The sequence below is a fragment of the Ascaphus truei genome, chromosome 1, assembly GCF_040206685.1.
Source record: "Ascaphus truei isolate aAscTru1 chromosome 1, aAscTru1.hap1, whole genome shotgun sequence".
Classification (NCBI taxonomy): Eukaryota; Metazoa; Chordata; class Amphibia; order Anura; family Ascaphidae; genus Ascaphus; species Ascaphus truei.
In genome coordinates, this window is record NC_134483.1 from 443,449,724 (window position 1) to 443,473,495 (window position 23,772).

At 44.9% G+C, this 23,772-nt stretch overlaps 1 protein-coding gene across 1 annotated transcript in view; it reads right to left on the reverse strand.

Moving 5' to 3' along the window:
* Positions 1–8,870: 8,870 nt before the first annotated feature.
* Positions 8,871–23,772, reverse strand: part of LOC142471679 (uncharacterized) — a 52,498-nt gene continuing 37,596 nt past the window's right edge. Inside the window, exon 4 of the mRNA XM_075578274.1 lies at positions 8,871–11,129. Within this exon, the coding sequence (XP_075434389.1) occupies positions 11,101–11,129 (29 nt within the window). The 3' untranslated portion in view covers positions 8,871–11,100. The remainder of the gene's footprint in view (positions 11,130–23,772) is intronic.

Here is a 23,772-nt window from a genome sequence, read left to right on the forward strand (position 1 = left end):
AGAAATGTCGATGCTTGGCTTAATTTGTGTGCACAGGTTGTAGAAAGACATCAATGCAAATTAAATAAATCTCTCAAAAGCAATTTACTGGCCAGTTACATAAGTTCATAATATATAATTTGTTACAATGTTTGTTTATTTGCTCAATCACAGAAAGAAAATGATAGCAGTGTAATGAGCTTAGCTCTCATGAGATCACTTTGTACATGGTGGAATACCACAGGATGTTTTGTTTGGATGAAGCCCAACAGTACTCCATTTCTAACAGCTTTTAAATAACACTTTTCGTCTTTACCAGATCAAAGGGAGCCAAAAACCAGTTACACGTATAATAATCTCACACTAGAAAGGACTGTTTCTTTGTTGGATAGTGGACGTTTACAAGTCAACTGTATTAATGCACTCTGCTCTGACTAGGGGGACAGGATCCAATCAATTTGAACAAAGTCCAGGCACACATCTTGGGCAATTAGCAACTGCCATGAATCTATAACCTATGACCTTTGCCTCCTTCTTGATCATCATCTCTTGCTCAGATAAACAACTTCACAATTGCCTGGCAAGGATAGATATGTCCCCAAAGGTCCCAACAATGTTCCTCCCAAGTACATAAATAATTTCTAGATGTTGCACTGTTTACACATCATTGTAAGTGTAGTTTAAAAATATTCCCCCCGCCCCCCCCCTCACTTCCCTAGGATATTATCATATTGAGCTGAAACAGTAAGCCGTTCATTTCATTGTGAGTGAAAGTACTACACTAATACAAGGATTCCCATAAATCTATAAGGGTATCTATCAAGATGATACATTTTTAGACAAAAAAAAAAATGTGTTTCAATTTTTATTATTGTTTGATCAAAAATCTAAAGTATGTCATGGCTATTCTCTATGCAATACTGGTTTATCAAAGTGGAGTTGTACTTGGGTGAATGTGTTGGGTTTGAGTAAGCCATTACTTTGATAATGGCAGCATCAGTACACAAACTTTCACAACTCGGAAAGGTCATGTAGAGATTGAGAACTTAGGAAATATAACAGTGCAAGAATATCATTCTACATATATTACTATGTGTGAATATAGACGGAAGGATAATATGTAAATAATCATGATGCTCATGGGACATTTTTATTAGATCTCTAGTTTTTTGGGTAACCAGACAAAACTTGTATTGCCTGGTGGGAGGAAAGGGCAATTCAGTAAGACCTGTTGGAAGACCAAGAGTTGGATTCTTTGGGGTAGATAACAGCCCTCCATTAACAAGGGAAAGATGTGATGTTAATAGGTAACTGATGCAATTAGTCCTGATATTAAAGGGTAGCAATAAAACTAATGGTAAGTAAACACATCAGCCGTTGGCAAAAGTAGCATTATTACGTTATCTGAAAAAGAACCCCAAAAGCACACATAACCACCTAAAATAACAATAAACAATGTTGAAACAATAATAAACAATGTTCAAAGGGGGATTGCTGCTCACAATGAGCAGGTGCCCAACCAGTACCCCAAAGTCCAAAAGTACAAACAATGGAGCGCAAAGAGCCCCACATGGTAATATATGGGCAATAGGCAATCAGCAATAACAAATAACATCCTCCGTTTAACTTCAAAAGGAATTTCCAGACCTCATAGGGTAAGCGGATCCTTAAAAATAGAGAAAAAGATGCGCATGCGCGACAACGGACTGAATGGCTGCTTGATCATTCAGCTCCGTTTCTAGCCGACACCAATCAATCAATAAACACATCCAAACCTGGCGGATTCCGCTGAAATCTGACCACAAAGCCCCCGGACACCTTCAGGATGTCTAAAGGGACAAGATCGAAGCGCCCCTCCACAGTAATGACTGATTATTACAGCAAAGGAGATCAACCACGCGCCCGCAGCCATGAGGGCCCCCCGCCAAGCGGGTCCGACTCAGAGGCGGATGAAGATAGCGGGAATAGAATCATGCGGAGGCGCGATATGCAGGAGTTCTGCACAGATATTAAAAGATGCCTGCAGGCTGAAGTGGCGTCCCTGAGAGCGGACATAAGCAGCATTGGCGCCAGAACGGACTCCCTAGAGAGGAAGCTGGACACCACAGTAAAGTCCCTCCATAGAACTGACAAACAACTAGCCCAAGTAAAGGACACTATCCAAGACCTCTTAGACAAGCAGGAAGATGCTGAAAACCGAGAGCGTCGGAATAATGTGAGGATTAGGGGGGTCTCAGAAGAGGAACCTGACCCGGAGGACTTTGTGGGCCGGTGGCTAACCCAATTGATGCCGGATAAGACGGCCCAGGAGCTGCATCTGGACCGGTGTCACAGAGCCCTGAGATCCAGGCCACAGCCGGGAAACCCCCCACGGGATATCATCGCCCGCTTCCATTATTTTAAAATAAAAGAACTATTTACCCAGCTGACCCGCAATAATCCTTCTTTTGAATCACACAAAATTCAAGTTTTTCAGGACATCTCCCCCACCACGCTATTAAAAAGAAAACAACTTACCCCAATTACTAAAATCCTCAGAGATGAAGGGGTTAAATATCGCTGGATTTTCCCTTTGGGCTCCTTGTGTCCAGAAACGGGGCATCTACGACAATAAAAAAAGCTGAAGATGGCGGAGCCTTCCTCACTAAACTGGGCTTGCAGGACAAAATTACAGAGGAAGTGGCGGGAAACAGAACAGCGCCGGACCCAACATGGCGGGAGGCGGGAAGACCCAACAAGAAAAATCATGCCCGCAGTCCACGGTAATCGGACTACTAAAGAGACTGGGTTCCCTCATAGTTAATGTTGACCCCCCCCCCACCCCGCGCTCTCCGCTCGCCTAACAATACCCGTAGTAGTCCCACGGAGACCCCCCCGTATAGCTACACGGCATCCCCCCCCAGAGCTCAGAAGAGCCAAGGCACTTTGGACTTGCTGCACCACTTACCTGATCCGCGGAGGGAGACTGGCAGCCATCTTGGATCATCTCCGGTGCCCAACTGAGGAGGAGCGGCTGCGGATGACGTCAACAGGGAGGAGACTGCACTTCACGCGAGAGGGACGCAGGAGAGATGCCACATCCAAGATGGCAGAGGTCAGGACGGGCCGGAAGAGGCGGGATCCGGAATGCGACCCTGATGGAGGCCAAGCACTACATGGCGCCGAAAGAGAAAGGGGACACGCTAATAAAGCGCACGTAGGCAGGGAGAAGCGGGGCCCTAGGAGGTGGGATAAACAGGTGGCACAGAGTGCAGCAGAGGCCACCCCGCGGGCAGACACCCCATTCACTGACACCCCCGCTCCCGCGGCCGCCCCTGATCCTTGCGCTGACACCCCTGCTGCTCCCACTGGCGCTTCTCTTACTGACACTCCCGCCCCTCTCGCAGACGTCCGTTGACACCTCTACTCCCCGCGCTGATACCCCTACGTCCCCCACTGGCACCCCTCCCGCGGATACTCCTGCGGGCGAGTCCCCTGAGGACACCTCTTAGTCATACGGCAAACACCCTATTCATGCTGTCACCTCTACAACAGTAACGGAAGCCTTCTAAGGGAGGGGAGAGGGAGATAAAGACGGGAACACCCGCTGAAGCAGGGGCTCACACAGCAATAGAGAGAGGCAAGAGACAGTAATGAATGTAGACATAGGCCGACGGGGAGACCGGGGGGGCGGGAGTTGGAGGCCCCAAAACAGAGCTCTGGGAGGGTAAAACGAAAACAAAAGGCAAAAACAGACAGGAAGACATGGGATGCTGACCTGACGCGCAGACACTTCAGGGGGGGGAGATTAAGTTAAGCTTAGGGCAGCTAAGCTGAACTCAGGCTAAATTACAAGTTAAAGAAACCGGGTAAATAACCACGGGACTTAGCATAGAGTTTGGGCCTAATAGGCAGTACAAGAGGCAAGTCGGAGAGGGGCTACAGAGGAAGGGGGGTCAAGTTGATGAAAGTTACTGATAGGAGGTCAGAGTTTTAGTTTGCGTGCAATATCTTAAGTATGCAGGTTGTTTTAAAAGTCAGGTTTGGACTAACAAAGCTACTAGTTCATCGGCTGAGACGGCGGTCCTACAGTCGTCATGCGTGTCTATCCTTGGGCTGGGGCAGTCGCCCTAGAACCTGAGGAAGTCCTGGGGACGAGGCGGGGCAACACGGCCCTTTGGAGAAGGAAGGAGATGGAGGGCGTGTTCCAGAGATCCGCAGTCCCACAGGCAAGGGAGAGACGGCGGTCCTATGCCGCTGATCAATCTCCCCAGTTGATATGTGTTGTTTACGTGTTTTTCCTTTTCCCTTATGTGTCCCAAGTACCTACTGTGTCCACCCTCCCCCACATTATCTCCTACACGAGTGGTCCCCCGCTGAAGCCCTGCACAGAGCTGAGTACTGCAAAGGAACAGAAACGGCTCCGTAGAGGCCCGATACACCCAAGAGCAACGCTAGGAAAACAAGGTCAGTTCCCCACACCAACATGCCTCTAACCTTTATATCACACAACACTAAGGGTCTAAACTCCCCATGCAAACGAAGGATAGCACTTACTGACTACAAAAAAAAGGGAGCAGACTTCATCCTACTCCAGGAAACACATTTCAGTACCACTAGCGCTCCCAAGTATTTTGATAAACAATATAATCAAGTATTTCTATCCTCCGCTCCAGAAAAGAAAAGGGGGGTAGCAATCCTAGTCCATAATAGAGTAGGCCTAGTAGTGGATACGGTAAAGAAAGACAGGGAGGGTAGGTTCCTGATGCTCATAGGATCCATCAATATGCTCCCCATAAAAATAGCCACGCTGTATGCCCCTAACACCCATGAGGCAGAATTCTTTACGAAGACATTCGGCGCTATAAAAAAGTTTAGCAAAGGAGCCCTAATCCTAGGAGGGGACTTCAACGTGGCTATGAACACGACCCTAGATCGCTCAGGTCCCCACAAGCGCAGAATCCACCCCCGACCTTCCGCGCTAGAACAAGGTTTGAAAGACCTTCAACTATTAGACGCATGGAGAGAAATCCACCCACTAGAAAAACTTTACACTTTCTATTCACACCCACACGACTCATTCAGTAGAATCGATTACTTCTTTATCTCTAGCAGACTGGTCTCCGCGGTCACCCATACGGGGATCCATGATATTTCATGGTCGGACCATGCACCGATCGAGCTAAGGTGCGCGCAGATAGGGCTGGAAAGGCCAAGAACAAATTGGAAACTAAATGACTCCCTCCTAAAGATCCCAGACCTTGAGAGAAAGATCAAAGAGGAGATTAAATACTTCTTCAGTGAAAATAAAGGCAGCGTTGACTCACACATAACCCTCTGGGAGGCACACAAAGCAACACTGAGGGGGGTTTTGATTAGTATGGGAGCCCGCAAGAAAAAGGAGCGCAACGCAAAAATTATTAAGGTACAAGCAGAACTAAAACAGCACTGGGAACAGCATAGGTGGTCACCCGATGCAGAGACCCTGCAACAAATTAAAGACACCCAGACTAAGCTGAATCTTCTGCTCACCTCCCAGGCTGAGAAAGCGTTAAGTTGGTCAAAGAGAAGATTTTTCGAGAAAGCAAACAAACCAGATACCTTACTAGCCAATATGATTAACTCCAAAACGCACAATTATAGTATCCAAGCGTTACGACGCGAATCAGGGGAAATTACTGCCAACCCCAAGCAAATTGTACGGGAATTTAAAGATTTCTACGCAAAGTTATATGACGGGGATAAAGTAACCAGATCACCAGCGAACAAGGTGGCCCTGGAGAATTTTCTAGCAAGTTCAAATATACCCTGTTTGAGCGAGGTGGACAGAGAGGTGATGGGCAGAGATTTCACAATGGAGGAATTATCGGAGGTTATGAAAAACCTGAAACCCTCTAAAGCCCCGGGCCCCGATGGGTACTCAAATCTTTACTACAAAAAGTTTAGGAAACAATTGGCCCCTTATTTACTACGTATGTTTAATCAAGTGTTGAACGGATCCCCATTCCCTAGCCCAATGCTCCAAGCGTCCATTTCAGTAATACACAAAACAGGGAAAGACCCGCAGGACTGTAAGAGCTACAGACCTATATCCCTCATTAATTCGGACATCAAAATTTATTTCAAATTGCTGGCCAATAGAGTGAGTCTAATCCTACCCAGACTGGTGCACCCAGATCAAGTCGGGTTTATCCAGGGTCGACAAGCATCGGATAATACCCGACGGATTATTGATCTGATAGAAATAGCCAATCACAACGATATACCAGTTATGGCGCTCAGTCTGGATGCGGAAAAAGCGTTTGATAGGATAGACTGGCCATACCTGGAGGCCACGCTTGGAGCGTTCGGAATGGGCAACAAATTAATAAAAGCTATATTCGCGCTATATTCGACCCCGTCGGCTAGGGTGACCCACCAGGGATTCGCTTCGGATCCCTTCCAAATTAAGAGTGGTACGCGACAGGGATGCCCGCTCTCCCCCCTCCTCTTTGCACTGTGTATTGAGCCGCTGGCGGCCCAGATCCGGGATAGCAAAGATATTTCAGGTATTGCCATCGGAAACCAGACGCATAAGGTGGCACTCTATGCGGATGACGTGTTCCTGACAATATCCAGGCCCCTCACCTCTCTGCCGAACCTGTTTGAAGTATTGGGACGGTTCAATAGGGTCTCCGGGTTCAAAATAAATCAGAGCAAATCGGAGGCCATTAACATAAATCTCCCCAAACACGTAGAAAAATTAATTGCCCTTAACTTCAATTTTCGCTGGCAGAAGCAACAAATCAAATACCTGGGAGTCAATATCACACGGACATATAATACCATCGGCCACGCCAATTACCCGCAACTGATGCGGACCCTGAGAGAGGATCTCCATAAGTGGGCTAAAAATAAGATCTCATGGATTGGTAAAATCCACTGCGTAAAAATGAATTTGCTCCCTCGCCTCTTGTATCTTTTTCAAACGCTCCCAGTGCCGTTAAATTTGAAGGAAACTCTCTCCCTCCAAACTGAGATAGAAAAGTTTATCTGGGGAGGCAAAAAGGCGAGAGTGAGCAAACAGATAATGCGCACACAAACAGGGGCGGGAGGACTAGCGGTACCTTGTTTGTTATCATATTACCGAGCGGCTCAATTATGTCAAATTGTGCAATGGCACACTAACCCCGACTCTAAAAGATGGGTCGCGTTAGAGCGAGAGGCATGCTCCCCATTGGAACTAGAGCATCTGATCTGGTAACCCAAGAAGGTGCGCAATAGCACCAAACTGCCGTTATCCTCAATGACCAACTCGCTGTCTATCTGGGCAGGCGCCAGGCTTAAGTGTGGCCTGACTAGCAGGGCATCGGGTATGACACCAATTTGGAATAACCCCCTCTTTGCTCCGGGCCAATCCAGCACAGATTTCTCTATCTGGAAACAAAACAACATAAAGCGTTTGGTGGATCTGGAGGGGAGACAGGGCATAAAATTTTTCGAAATAGTCAAATCCGACCACCATATTCCTAATGCCGAGATCTTTAGGTACCTCCAGATCAGGGCGTTCTATCAAAAAGTTCAGCCAAAGTCCCCTATGACAAACTTTGAAAAGCTCTGTCGATCAGGGACATCCACGGTGAGACTTACATCGCAGATGTATAAAGAAGTAACCGGTTCTAGCACGACAGTGAAAGACAAAACCAGATATATGACCCAATGGGAAACAGACCTAGGCGAGGAGCTAGAGGTGGAGGACTGGACAAAGATAGTGACGGCAACCTCCAAAAGCTCTATGTGTACAACCTTAAGGGAGAACGCATATAAGGTAATGATGCGCTGGTACCACACTCCCGCTAAATTAGCCAAATTCCTGCCCAGTTACTCCCCATTGTGTCCGAGACAATGTGGACAGCAGGCAGACTTGTTGCACATGCTGTGGTCCTGCCCCAAAATCGTCCCAGTCTGGGACTCAATTAAAGACTGGTTGAACATAATTACAGGTAAACCCGTCCCATTAGACCCATGGCTGTTCCTCCTGAACAGGCCAGCAATCGGGTTCACCAAAGGAGAAAACAAACTGATAGCTCACTTTGCTATGGCGATGAGGGGGGAGACTGCAGCACGCTGGAAACAAAACATAATCCCTTCAATTCCAAACATTAGACATAGAATTTGGACGGTATGCCAGATGGAAATGCTAACAAGCTTAGTCAATGACACTGGCGAAAATTTTGAAAAAGTATGGGCACCATGGTTAGCCCAGAAAGAAATTCGGGGAGTGGAGAGGTCCTCAATTTGGCTTTAATAGGAACAAATGCGTTCTCCCTTGAGGGAGTGCTCAATGACGGAACCTACAACACACTAAGATAGAAACGCCACCCGCCCCCCCCCCCCCCCACCCCATAACCCCGTATGACCAGGATGGGACCCACAAGACAATGAGAGAGACAAATCAGTTATGAACCAGAAGTCCTACGGGGTACGCAGAAAGTCCTCAGACGCAGAGAACCAGCATGGGGGAGGCAGAAGCGGACCCACGGAAGGAGATTCCCCTAACTCCCATACTCCCTCCCCCCCCCCCTCCTTTCTCGCTTTCCTTTTTCCATTCCCCTTGTCTGTCTTCCCCTCCCCCCCCCCCTCCCCGGGTCCTAACCGGAGATCCCCCCCCCCCCAGTATGGCTGTCGGTCTTCCCAGTTTGTCCAAAGACGTCCACCAATTTACGAAAAGGATTGCCACATGCAGTAAACTGTTACGGTACGCTGCCGAGAGATTATCTACTGTATGTATATTATGTACTGAACAAAATAAAAAATTTAAGTTGAAAAAAAAAAATAGAGAAAAAGACAGAAGGACCAACATATTGTGAAACTGTAAAATTGTATTATACACGCATGCTAATACAAATGCACATACAGTACAGTATTTCCAATATAAATGAGCCTTAGATGTTTCAAGGGATACTTGCACCCCTCTTGAAAGAGTTCATTGCTCCTTAAGAGAACAGCAGAGACCACCGATCAGACGCCTGGAGGGCGCTTGTACACCGTGCCCTATGTATGTACAGCGTATGATCAAAAGGGAATCCGTGCTCTGGAACACGTGATGATGGCTACCTACAGCAAGCAGAATCATATTGCGATTAGCTGCCGGTCCCCGTTGCTGCACAAGGGATTTAAGAGTTGGATTCTATGGTGTGGATTCTCTTAGTTTACAGTAGCTAGGGTATATTTTAGTTTACTTTAGTGATACCTTGTTCCACAGTACTGCACGGTCAAGCCCATTCGTTAATATGGGCACAGGCATACAGATTTCCACACCGTTCTAAGTACTGCGGGTAGCATCGTGTATATATACCTCCCAGGCTTAGTTATGCCAGTATAGGCTATTTTACTATCCTTGGTTACAGAGTGGTGCACAGTACTCAGCGGTTGAGCCCATTCCATAATATGGGCATAGGCATACACAATTGCCACACCGCATTATTGGTACTTTTGTGCTAGCACTCTATTAGTTGTTACCTCTGTGGCGTTACTTAGCCATTCCTGGGGTCTCCTGGTACATTTATAAGGTTATACTCGTGGCTATTCATCCTTGTGGACTGAGACTTCTCAGTACAGTACTTATTATTTCTGGGAAAGTCATCTGCCACCTTTGTTTATCTTCAAGTGCATCTGCATGGTACTACCGGAGATTGATTTTTGAGTAGCTCTTATTCAAACTACCACATTATAGTAGATCATTATCTACTCAGGAAGTTACCATTAACACAGGCATTTGTTTTTTTTACCATGACTTGATCTTGTTACACCCCTACTGTTCTAGAGACACCATTTTGTTAGGGCAATTCTGCATATCAGATCCCTAGGGACTATTGATTTAATGCCAGTCGCAACATAGTTAAAGTAAGTTGCACTCCAGGTATCAAGTAATCAACACAGAGCTGTAGCATGCAAACCATCAGCTTAATTATAATATCAGCAGTTAGTTGCTCATGTCAATATACACTGTAACCCCAAAAGAATAGGGTGTATGTATGTAGCATAGATATAAGATACATTCAAGGGGTATTTTTGGTCTCTCAAGGCGCGGTTCAAACAGGACCACATCAATTAGAAGCCCCACATTGTATCAGTGTTTATGTGGAGGGGGTGACGGGATCGGAGAATACATATACTGTAGTAAAGACTGAGAAGAGACGACAATTCATCCAGTAAAACTAACAGCCATGGAAGATCTACTGGCTATGTGTAATCCCACAAGCTTGCCAAGTTAATGCCCGTTTTAGCTTATCTGTTAGTTAGCTCGGTCAGTGTCCGCGCCGTCACTCCACCTCTCCTTGGATCTCCTGCAGGTAGTGCCACGTGATTTCGTTGCTACTTCACTACCACCTGACGTACGTTTCACGCCCACTGGCACTTTGTCAAACATAAGTATAGTGAGTGAGAGGGAAGCATTTAAAGTATTTATCCTATACATAGCTACAGCAAGCACAGGAGTCCAAAAACCCAAATCTGTCATTATGTTATCTGTAGTACCGTGAATAGTCATAGCACAAAGACACGCTATAAATATATATTGCACATGTGCCTTAGGAACAATTCAACTTACGTTCCAGCCAGCTAATGCATGGGCGTTACTTAAATGTTACGCCAATGCTCACATTAACATTTTTAAAATAAACCTATAAATAGGGAATCTTTTAAGCCATTTTAGCCTGACTTTAGAGAAAGGTTTGAACAGTCAAGTCCCAGCCGGACTGACTTTAGCCTGACTTTACATGTGTCAAGATGACACAGGAGGCTTCCACCTCTGCTAACGGTGCTGCTTAATTATCCGCAGGGTGAATAAGGAGTGTAAAGTTCACTGATGAGAGTTAGAACTATTCATCAATGGGGTGGTTGATAACCACTCAAAGATTTTAAGGGAGCTGTGCTCCCAAACAAACATAGCTGAGAAAAACAGGAGTTTGGACAATATCCTATCCAGGATAAATGCTCTGGGTCATATGGTAAGAAACATGGATATGCTAAAGAAGTTGTGGACAGTCAGTAAGTGTAAGGTCAAGAAGCAACTGGCACCAATGATCACAATTTTGAGTTGCTGTATGAGGAGCGCTTGATGGAATGGGGTCTCTCTCTCCCAAGTGCTAGATGTTCCATTCATGGTGGACGTTGCTGATCTTGAGAACCTGGTAAGTAAAAACAAACATTATACACTGTATTGTATACCAATTAAATGTATACATGTGAAATTCTACAATACCTCGTCTATCACACATTACAGTATTATTACCGATTGACTCACACATACACGTGGTGGGTAGGTCTCACAATAAGTTAGATGTCACATGCTTTCAATAAATATCTAATATTATTCAAGTATACTGCAGGCCAAGTATTACATATTACAGTCAATTAACCATATATATAAAGTAAAGGAAGCCTTGACCAAATTAGGGGAAGGGAAGAATGACCCTTGGCTTGAGTGGCCATGCAGTGATGCACTGTTGCCCAGTGATCTACCTCTCTCATCCTCTGAAAACCTCCCCAAAAGGGTCCCGCCCAGCCCATTTTGGGATTCAGATTTAATGGGCAATGTTATGTTGTAGGTTAATTATTCTGATTATATTTTGACATGTTATATTTTTATATAAAGTATGGTAAGGCTGTGGTGTTACTACATTTGTCACAGCTGGAGGCGGTCGGACAGGTCAATTTTGCCCAGGTGCACTCATGGTTCAGGGCCAGGTGCGGCGAGGCTAGTGGTTTACTCCTAAGAGGGACCCCAGGTGTTACAAATCAAGAATGCTCACTGGGTCATGTAGCGGCATGAGCATAATCAGGTTCAATGGTTGGGGCTACTTGCTGAACAGGTCCAGGTGTTTATGTTAATAAAAGGCTATGACCATTTGTACCCAACCAAGGTATCTGTATTTATGTTGGTGCACATGTAAACAGAATGAGCAAGAGTTGAGGGTACAAGGGCCATGAGTACTATATCCCCATACTTGTTAACTACTCTTTAATAAATCCCCATACTTGTTAACTACTCTTTAATAGATGACACTATTTTAATTTTGTAAAGCTATGTTTGTTTCTTCACGGAATAGCATTAGTCATTTTTGTATATGTACCCAAGACTGTAGTTCTGAATGTATGTCTATTATATAACTTTTCTGAAGGACCATCAAGCTGACACACATAAAAAGAGGCTAAAACTTATTTTGAGAGACCACCTGCTGCAGTTCACAGCTTATTCTAGAGCTCCTGCCACAGGTCCTTCTGCTGTTTTCCCTCCATCAGCACCTTGATCTGCTGTAGAGTAAGATGATGCCATACTCCATTATTAAGAGTAGCTTATTCACACACCGCTCAGGATACCATAACCTGAATGTGCAATTCACCAGAATGTCACGCAAAAGTAACCACCATTTTCCCAATGTGATCCAGCTATTCTGGCAACTACTACCCATGTGAGAAACAGCTTAGCCCTACTGAATAGTGCAGTCAATGGGCTTACATGGGCACAGCAGAAAAAAATGGAGACATTTCAGCCACCATCTACTGTGTAGATACTCGGCCGCATCTACTGCATTGCTTGTATCTGCTGTGTTGTCTACTCCTCCTCATCCTCCTCCCATCCCTAGTCCACCTAGGGAAGAAGTGGCAGTAGCTCATTTAAGGCATGGGAAATCATGCCAGAGGGGGACTAGTCAGCCTGTCCCGTCCAATGCCACAAAGAGGAAGAGATAAAATAAAAATAAAAAAAACACAAATTGGGGGGTGTATTGTTTTCTGCCCTTGTTTATCTAATAGTTTGTGGTTCAAATTTATGTCCATTTGACCGTGCTTAAACTGTGCTTGGTAATACTTGTTGGGTAACCTACAGTATTTATGTCTCTGTAATTATTCTGAAAAATAATGGTAAATTAATTGGACACAATATACTGTACTATATATTATTTCATGGTAAAATAAAGATATCCCACATGAACTTTACACAAATTTAAAACATTATACAGTTTATTAAATTACCCAAATTATACTGTCTCACAAATTGTCTTTCTGAATAATTGTTAATATATATCTTTATCTGACACTTAGCGCATTCCATTGAAAACATTATAAGTGGCATAACCAACTAATGCATTAGGGTGTCACTTTCCATCTCTTTGTCATTATAGGCTATTCAAAGAAATAACATTATTATAATCATGGTCTGGCTGGTACTAACGACAAGTTGAAGTGTGACCTATTTATCGTAACGCTGTTTCCCTGCCCTAACATGAATGGAGGTTCGGGGATCTGCGATGTCAGGCTAACAGCTTACTAGCATCTCATTCGCTTATGACTAATGTCTGTTAAAAGTTAGTGATACAATATTTCACTGGTTAACTTGAGTGCATCGTAATGTTAATCCCCATTATGGATAGGCGTTAGGAATATCGTTACGGTAATGATGTGGTAGCGTCATGATAGATTGTTTCATGGAGCTCCGTGGAGCTGCCCCTTTGTGTGTTCTGTGAGCATGTTACACATCAACCTACATAAGATATTTTGAGTCTTATTCAGTTCCTGGGGAAAATGGCTGTTTTCAAACGGCTTTGCATTTCACCGTATTCATTAGGCCCTTACCACATGTGCAAACTGTGTGAAAACTGCTGGTTTTGATACAATTTGCATCAAGATAGGCATTTCTGTGTATTATGCAAATGAGGCCCGCTCACACAATTACATATTTATGAGCTATTCATTAAGCTGCAAGTTTACAGATCACCCAGTACTGTAGGTCGCGGACAGAAAAATCACTTCCCTCAGTTATGTGAAATTGGGCTTTTAGTAGGCAAAATTGGGCTTTTGCTATAGGGGGAGAGAGAGGGGATGGGGTGAGGGTCCAGGAGTGACCAATTTAGGAGAGATACCACTGACATACACCTCTAAATAGAATAATCTACATACACATGCAGAGATACCTTAGAAATATGCAAATGTTAACACGTAAAATGTATTTTAATGATTTAAATTAGCATATTTTTAACTGTAAGTTTGTGAATGGTATTGAAGCAAATCCGGCAAAAACAGCATGCAAATAAGAAACCATCTGATTTTTATGCATGTATTATTCTTAATTAATATGACCAAGACATCACATTTCTTTGTCCTGGCAATATCCCTATTTAATGAATAGGACACTTTGAATCTATGTAAGAGACTTGGGCACAGATTGTACTAAATAGTGCATCCTATCAATACAGTAATGCTTGAATGTCTTCATTTTAAAGCAAAATAATGGTTGCACACCTATAGCAGCCTATGTTACATTATTAATATGCAGCATATATTAATATGTACCATGTTGCTGCTATGAACTATTGATTACTGTAACTATAAGATTGCCGTTTATAGACTAGTTATTTATATATCTGTTTGTAGAAGTGTTATGAAATGTAACTGGCCAAATGTACATTACTGCATATAAGACCTTGGATCCAACACCATTTCAATGCAACATCAAAGAACACCCACCACTGTTACAAATATCCTAGAGGATCTATTTCATTTCTCTCAGTTTCTGTTCACATAGTTGGGAAAAGAAAATCTGAAACCATGTGCCTTTTGACAGCATAGCATGGATTGCATATTTACAAGAGGTTAATCAGTCAGTGTTGATCCCAGAGGGCCATGGAATGAGGAAACAAACAGCCAAAGCATTCCATCATTTCCTCTATTGCTTCTTATCTGCAGCTCATCTTTCAACTCGCCTGAGAAAAGCTGTAAATGAAATTAATGTTCCACTGCCAAGAAGAAGTGTGACAGCTTCATATGCTCTCTGGTTTCTTTTAAAGCTCTTCTTGATTGGGGGATGAGCACATTTACACAAATGCACAAGGAGCAGCATGCTACAATGAATAGCCTGAGTACTTTGGTATTGGGTGATACCTTATTTTATTTGCACTAACCATTGATATTATAAGACAAGCTTCCAAGAATTCTCTGTTTAATTGATAATGAATAGTCTCGAGTGCATCATGAACTGTATATTATTATGCCACAACCTAGTATATTCTTATATCACAACTACCTATCCCTTAAATATTAGATGCAAACATATTACACATGTGCTATATTTGTCTTGGTGATAAAAAGAAGAGAAGAGGGGTGCACTGACAGCACATGGTCCCCATTCCATTGTGCAAGTCATATAGACATCGGCCTGTATCAGCTACATGTAAAGCAGGCCTGCACAACATACGGCCCGCGGGCCGCATGCGACCGAACCCCTTCAACACCCCCCCTTCACCTCCCCTTCCAGAAGTAGCGCGCTCCAGCATTAAGTAGGAGTGTACTCCAGCAGTGTCGGTGTGACCGCGCTCTCGCCTCTCCCACCCTTAGCCTGCTCCAGCACGGTGACGCGCTCTAGCAGTGTAGCACAACCCGGAACTTCCAGGTCTGCTGCTAGAGCGCGCTTCCTTTGCGCTTCCCTGCCTCCGCCGCCACCATCAGGTAAGCATGGAGGGGGGGGGGCTGCTGACATGGGAGGAGGGGAGGGGGGGCTGCTGACATGGGAGGAGGGGAGGGGGGGCTGCTGACATGGGAAGAGGGGAGGGGGAGGCTGCTGACATGGGAGGAGGGGGGGCTGCTGACGGGAGGAGGGGGGCTGATGAAATGGGCTGGGTGGCTGCTGATATAGGCTGTGGGGGGCTGCTGATATGGGCCGTGGGGGGCTGCTGTGGGGGCTGCTGAAATAGCTGTGGGGGCTGCTGTGGGAGGCTGCTGAAATGGGCTGTGGGGGCTGTTATGGGGGGCTGCTGAAATGGGCTGTGGGGCCCCACTCTATTTTCCTTGTGAGGTGGGAGAGTGGTGTGAGTTGCAGGGGGAGGAGAGTGATGTGAGTTGCAGGGGGGGGGAGAGTGATGTGAGTTGCAGGGGGGGGGGGGAGTGATGTGAGTTGCAGGGGGGGAGAGAATGATGTGAGTTGCAGAGGGGGGAGAGTGGTGTGAGTTGCAGGGGCGGAGAGTGATGTGAGTTGCAGGGGGGGAGAGTGATGTGAGGTGCAGAGGGGGGAGAGTGATGTGAGGTGCAGAGTGGGAGAGTGATGTGAGGTGCAGGGGGGGAGTGATGTGAGGTGCAGGGGGGGAGAATGATGTGAGGTGCAGGGGGGGAGTGATGTGAGGTGCAGGGGGGGAGTGATGTGAGGTGCAGGGGTGGAGAGTGATGTGAGGTGCAGGGGCGGAGAGTGATGTGAGGTGTAGAGGGGGAGAGTGATGTGAGGTGCAGGGGGGAGAGTGATGTGAGGTGCAGGGGGGGGTGGGATGTGTGTGGTGTGCAGGTGTTATTGTGTGTTTGATGTGGAGGGGGAGTATTATGTGTATGGGTGAGGGGGAGAGATGGGGGTATGAGAGATCGATGGGGAGTCTCGCAAAGGTTGATGATGGGTTTTGGGGGAGATATATATGAGGATGATGATGAGAGGTGCTGGAGTAGAGATGATGATGATGATGATGATGATGATGATTTTACCCGTGCGGCCCAAATCTTTTTTCCTTGGAGCAGTTCGGTCCTTCTCACTTTACAAGTTGTGCAGGCCTGATGTACAGTATGTGCTGACTACACTTAAAACACAAATGCAGGAAGAATAGCTGTATTAGTGCATGCTGATAACACCCACTGACATATGCACCACATTTCTATGTAGCTTTTGGAGATATTGGGGGCTATGCACTAAGCTCCGAAATTTCGCGGCGGGCTGAAAACAATTAGCACGTCCGATAAAAAATGAAGCCGACGGCGCGATTCACTAAGGCCCTCAGCCCATTTTTTATCGGACGTGCCCAAAACTGGCTTATTGTGCGTGCAATGTATTTTCCCCCTGCTAGCGTTCTTAACCTTTACGTGCACTAGCTGATTGAAAAAAAAGCCACTTGTAACATTTGCATGGAGATTTGCCATCTCCATGCAAGGCTGTTACAGGCGATCGTACAATAAATAAATACATTTTAATTATAGTGTACATGAGCAGGGGGTCCCCGGAGCTGAACAGCGGTGGTTTCAGGTCCGAGGACCCCCTACTTCAGGAGATACAGGCCCCGTTATGGGTTGCCGGTATCCCCTGCAGAATTTCAATGTCCCGGTCACGTGACGCGGACGCTTGAAAGTGCAGGGGATACCGGCACCCCATAATGGGGCCTGTATCTCCTGAAGTAGGGGGTCCTCGGACCTGAAACCAACGCAGGTCAGCTCTGGAGACCCCCTGCACATCTACACTATAATTAAAATGTATATTAAAAAAAGAATTATCAAACATCAATACACGACCTCCCTCCCCCCATCCGCCCTAACACATACAGTAAAATAATGTGCAAAATAACTATTATCCAGATATGGATAATAGATTATTTGCCCAATATTAAACACTGCATTAGCATACATAAATAAAGTCAATAAAAACAGTAGCCAGCTAATCCAATCAATACAAGCAGTAACAACATCAACAATTATTTAATTAAACCATTAACCAATGAAACCAATTAATTCCTAAACCAACGCAAAATGAATAGTAACACTAACCAATCAAACCAATTAATTACAACAACATTAATGAATGTAAACATTAAAAGACAAAGAAATACATTCAAACAATCTCTGAAAGAACCATAAAATGCATTAGCTAACATAATACAACATTAACTACAAATGAACACCAATCGCAAACATTTTATTACTGTACATTAAGCATGAAAAAAAAAAAACAATGACATCCACCTAAGAAACTGGCATTTAAAAAACCAACAGCAATTCCAAGCCACAAATGCCCCCAAATATTGTAATAATAATGTATTAATCTGTACCCTAAAGTGGTACAGATTAATATATTATCAGTCAATGTGCCTCCCCCAAGAATCAAAAATCACATCCAATGAAAACACCTGTAAAAAGAGACATTTACAAACATTGAATATATTACTTACCATTAGAAGCGGTGGCCCTCCGACTCCCGGGGAAACAGGAGCTCACGTACCTCGAAGGCCTCCAACAGCATCTGATGCCATCCGCCATGAAGATCCAGCAAAGGTACCCAAATCTTCTTTTTTCTTTCTTTGCTCACCGTTTTCTATCTTCATCTGTAACCATTTCTTGTTCTTCTTTATTTTCTTTCTTCATCTGTCAATCCAAAATATCCCCATTTTAAATCCCAGCCGATGCTGTCTCATCGGCTTCTTGGGCTCAAATGAGGCGTCACGGCCTTAAATAGGGCTTGTGACGTCACATTTAGCCTCAAAATGGTTAACAGCCACCTGATTGGCTGTTCAAACCATGTTCCGATTTAAAAAAAAATTTTTTTACATGACGTCACTTAAAGGGAATGATGCCAGCCAATCAGAATGGCTGTGCTTCATTTGCCTTTAAGATGACGTCACGAAATCCAAGATGGCCAGCGTCACATGGTATTTCAGCCAATCAGAGTGTGGAATTGTTTCCCACGATCTGATTGGCTGAAATACCATGTGACGCCGGCTTCGTGATGTCATCTTAAAGGCAAATGAAACACAGCCATTCTGATTGGCTGGCATCATTCCCTTTAAGTGACGTCATGTAAAAAATGTTTTTTTAAAGTCGGAACATGGTTTGAACAGCCAATCAGGTGGCTGTTAACCATTTTGAGGCTAAATGTGACGTCAAGCCCTATTTAAGGCCGTGACACCTCATTTGAGCCCAAGAAGCCGACGAGACAGCATCGGCTGGGATTTAAAATGGGGTATTTTGGATTGACAGATGAAGAAAGAAGATAAAGAAGAACAAGAAATGGTTACAGATGAAGATAGAAGACGGTGAGTAAAGAAAGAAAAAAGAAGATTTGGGTACCTTTGCTGGATCTTCATGGCGGATGGCATCGGATGCTGTTGGAGGCCTTCAAGGTACATGAGCTTCCTGTTTCCCCGGGAGTCGGAGGGCCACCGCTTCTAATGGTAAGTAATATATTCAATGTTTGTAAATGTCTCTTTTTAAAAGTGTTTTCATTGGATGTGATTTTTGAATTTTTTGGGGGAGGCACATTGACTGATAATATATTCATCTGTACCACTTTAGGGTACAGATTAATACATTATTATTACATATTTGGGGGGCATTTGTGGCTTGGTATTGCTGTTGGTTTTTTTAATGTCAGTTTCTTAGGTGGATGTAATTGTTTGTATTTTTCCTGCTTAATGTAATAAAATGTTTGCGATTGGTGTTCGTTTGTAGTTAATGATGTATTATGTTGGCTAATGCGTTTTATGGTTCTTTCAGAGATTGTTTGAATGTATTTCTTTGTCTTTTAATGTTTACATTCATTAATGTTGTTGTAATTAATTGGTTTGATTGGTTAGTGTTACTATTCATTTTGAGTTGGTTTAGGAATTAATTGGTTTCATTGGTTAATGGTTTAATTAAATAATTGTTGATGTTGTTACTGCTTGTATTGATTGGATTAGCTGGCTACTGTTTTTATTGACTTTATTTAGGTATGCTAATGCAGTGTTTAATATTGGGCAAATAATCTATTATCCATATCTGGATAATAGTTATGTTGCACATTATTGTACTGTATGTGTTAAGGGGGTGTATTTAGTTAAATATTGTTTAGTATTTTTGTTGGCACAACATTGGTACCGCAGGCCCGCGGGTACCCCGGGACTCCCACGGGGACCCTGGGATGGCTGCGGGGTCAGCCGGGGATACCCTCGGGGACCCCTGCGGGGTCAGCCGGGGACACCCGCCGGCCTGTTGTATTGGTTTTGCGCTTGCAAAAAGGTAAACAAAGAATTTTTTCTAAGTCCAGCTTTTTTTTATCACCTGCCTTTAGCTGGTGAGCTTTATTTAGCGCAACTTTCACGTAAGATCAGTTTGCGTTGCTTAGTGAACCCCGCAGAAGGGCAGGATTCAGCGCAAACAGCTGATCGTACGATCAAAGTTGGACTTAGAAAAAATGTCAAGGAAAAGCCCGTTTTAGAGCGCAAAGTGCCTGTTTGCGTGGCTTAGTGCATAACGCTCGGCGGAACTTCACGTTCTAAGAGCACTTTGCGCTCTTAAAACGACTTATCACTGCTTAGTGCATAGCCCCCATTATTTGCATTTACACATCATTGTATTTTTTTTTTCTTTTTAGTTAACAACAGAAGACCGGGTACACCATTGTGCTGTTACCTGTGGGAAACACCATTACTGTATGTCAGGCCTGCACAACTCTCAAGTGAGAAGGGCCGAACTGCTCCAAGGAATACAGATTCGGGCCGCACGGGTAAAATCATCATCATCTCTCCCCCAGCACCTCTCATCATCATCCTCATATCTCCAGCACCCCTCAATCTTTCCCAGCACCCCTCATTATCCTCATATCTGCCCCAGCAACCCTCATCCTGATATATATCTCCCCAGCACCCCTCATCAACATCCTCATATCTCCCCCAGCACCCTTCATCCTCATATTCCCCTCAGCACCCCTCATCATCTTCATCCTCATATCTCCCCCAGCAATCCTCATCATCTTCATATATCTCCCCCTGCACCCCTCATCATCAATGTTTGTGACTCCCCAGCTCTCACACCCCCATCACTCCCCCTCACCTATACACAATACTCACCCTCCACATCACACACACACACAATACTCACCCTCCACATCACACACACAATACTCACCCTCCACATCACACACACAATACTCACCCTCCACATCACACACACAATACTCACCCTCCACATCACACACACAATACTCACCCTCCACATCACACACACAATACTCACCCTCCACTTCACACACACAATATCCACCCTCCACATCACACACAATACCCACCTGCAGACCACACACATTCCACCCCCCCTGCATCTCCCATGAACCCTGCACCTCACCCCCCCCTGCACCTAACATCCCCCCTGCACCTCACCCCCCTGCACCTCACATCACCCCCCCTGCACATCACCCTCCCTGCACATCACCCCCTGCACCTCCTCACCTCACATTACCCCCTGCACCTCCTCACCTCACATTACCCTCTGCACCTCAGATCATGGCGGAGATCAGGCAGGACTGCGCGCGCTCACAAGCAGCGGGCACCGGAAGTGCCGCACTGCTAGAGCGTGCAGTCTTGAGAGCGGGTTGGGCTCGGCTCGGGGGAGAGCGGGCTCGGCTCGGTGGGGGGAGAGCGGGCTGGGCTCGGCAGAGAGCAGGCTGGGCTCGGGGGAGAGCGGGGGGAGAGGGAAAGTCACCGCCGCCGTGGGCCGCACAGTGAGTGCCGGCGGGCCGCGTGTTGTGCAGGCCTGCTGTATGTGATAACATGAAACAGAAGACAAATAGCTCTGTGCTGGGGATTGTAGAAGATACATGCTAACCACATATAGTGATGTCAACTGTGAGATGAATAGTGTGGAAGTGAAGTGCTACTTGCAAACAAAGTAAAATAAAGGTTTTGTTGTGCTAACAAAAGTTACATAAAAACCATACAAAATACATTTAAACTGATGACAGACAACTACATTTATCTACCCCATACCTTATATTCACAGTCCTGTCAAAAATGATGTTGCATATCAGCAATCTCTGCCTGGATGGTCCTTCATCACCTCAAAACAGAGCTCTTCACATTCTCTCCCAATCCCAAGCCCAATTGTCCCTTCTCCGTTACAGTCAATAACCCCATTTTTCACCCAGTCTCACAAGCACGCTGCCTAGGGGTTACATTTAATTCTTCTCTTTCCTTCTTCCCACATATAACCATTGTTACTAAATCTTGCCATATCTTCCTCCACAACATTGCTAAGATATGCCCCTTCTTCTGTTGCACTACAACTAAAACACTAATGCATGCCCTTGTTCTCTCTCCTGTATTGATTACTGCAACAGTCTTATATCTGTCCTCCCTGCCTCCCACTTCTCTCCTTTACAATCCATACAAAATGCTACTGCTTAAATCATCTTCTGCTCTTTTCCACATGCTAATATAGAAACAAAAAGAGAAACAGCGCAAAAAACCTCATGGTGTAGTATAAAAAATTATATTGTATTATAAAAAACAGGTGAGTATTGCACGTACATCAAATATCTGAAAAACTAGCATGACATGTATTTGGACATGTTACCAATCTGTATACAGCAACTGTGGGTTTTCGACATGCATCTGCTTTTGACCTCCTGAAAACTCTCTGCTGGCGTCCTATTAACTTCTGTATAAACTACAAAATTATTCTCCTTACTTGTAATGCTCTACACTGTTGTGCACCTCCATATACAGTACTGTATTTCAACTTTGATCTCTCATTACACCCTACTCACCTATTACGCTCAACCCAAGGTTGTCTCATCACTGCAATCTCCCTTCTTATACTTTTTTTTTTTTTTTACTAATCTCTCCCTACCTACAGTATGCAACTCTCTTCCAATCAATATTCATCAAGTACCTTCTCTTTCCACATTCAAAGCCCAATTCCCCTCCTAAAAGAAGTAGGTCTCTAAATTGTCTACGTATCTATTACAAACTCCAGTTGCCATTGACCTCCCTAAGACCTCGGCCAAGCTTCCCGCTGGCGTGCTGAGGCGCGCTGAGGCTCAGGGAAAACGGGTGCTTTCCCTGGCCTTGCGGGTGCTTTCCCTGCGTGCCGTCAGGGGGCGGGCCGGGCCAGTGACATCACGGAGCTGGTTCGCCCTCATTGGGCGAACCGCTCACGTGACCGGCCCTGCGCTCCGGCAAGCGAGGAAATGTTAAATTTCCCTAAGACCTACGCTTCTGCGCGCTTGCAGAAGCGTAGGCGAGCCCCTACAAAAGCCACTCCAATTGCGGCTGTAGGGGCTCAGTGCTGAGTGGAAGCGCGCCTCAGCACGCCTTCGCCAGCAAGCAACAACCATGGACGAGGCCTAACTCCACTTTTAATAAGACCTACTGTGTCTGTATATATTAACGCTAAATTGGGCTTTTATTGTACTCTTTGAAGAGTAATTACATTTTTGAACACATTTTTGTTTCAATAGATTTCTGTATGTTAATGACGTAGTTTGCTTATTAAATGGGGAGCAAGGACCCTAGCATTAGACCTTTTTTGTATCACTGGTGGTGATTTAAGATATAGATTGTGACAAAGTGAGGGGGATATTACTCATTTGAGGGACCTTCCCGGGGTGAGATGAGGTCAGATAGATAGCTGTGTGTATGAACTCTTGTCACATGTGTGCACCGGTGTGATGTTCATTACACTACAGTTTTCTCTTTAAAAAAAATAAATCATATTTTGAGTGCTAGAAACCAATCATATATTATTTTTTTTCTCAATAAGGGGGCTATGCACTAAGCAGCACGTTTTTGTGCCCGATTGGAAAATGTTTACTCGGCCATAAATAAGTGAAGCCAAAGGCACGATTCACTAACAAGTTCAGAGTGTTTTGGTCCGGCCGAGCAAAAATATGCCGATCGCACGAGCTGCTTTTCCCCCCCTGCTTTTGCACTTAAAGTTCTACAGCACGATACTGATGCAGCGGCCGTTATTCGAACAAATCACGGTGCCGATTTTGAGTTCTCTGCTGTTCCCCATGCAGCATGAACGCGGCCAATCGCCCCAGGCACCCGCGCTTATCTCGGATGTTTTGTTTGAATTTCATAGATTCTGTTTCTTCGTTTGCAATAACATGGATGAATTGTAATGTGTACAGTACTGTGCTACTGTGCTACTGTGTCAATGTCATGTTTTTAAAAGCCAGAACACTAAAATTATTTCAAATCGGGATTCCGATGTACATGATGCGTGAAGTGTACGAATAACGGCTGCTGCATCAGTAGGTGATAGAAAAAAAAACAC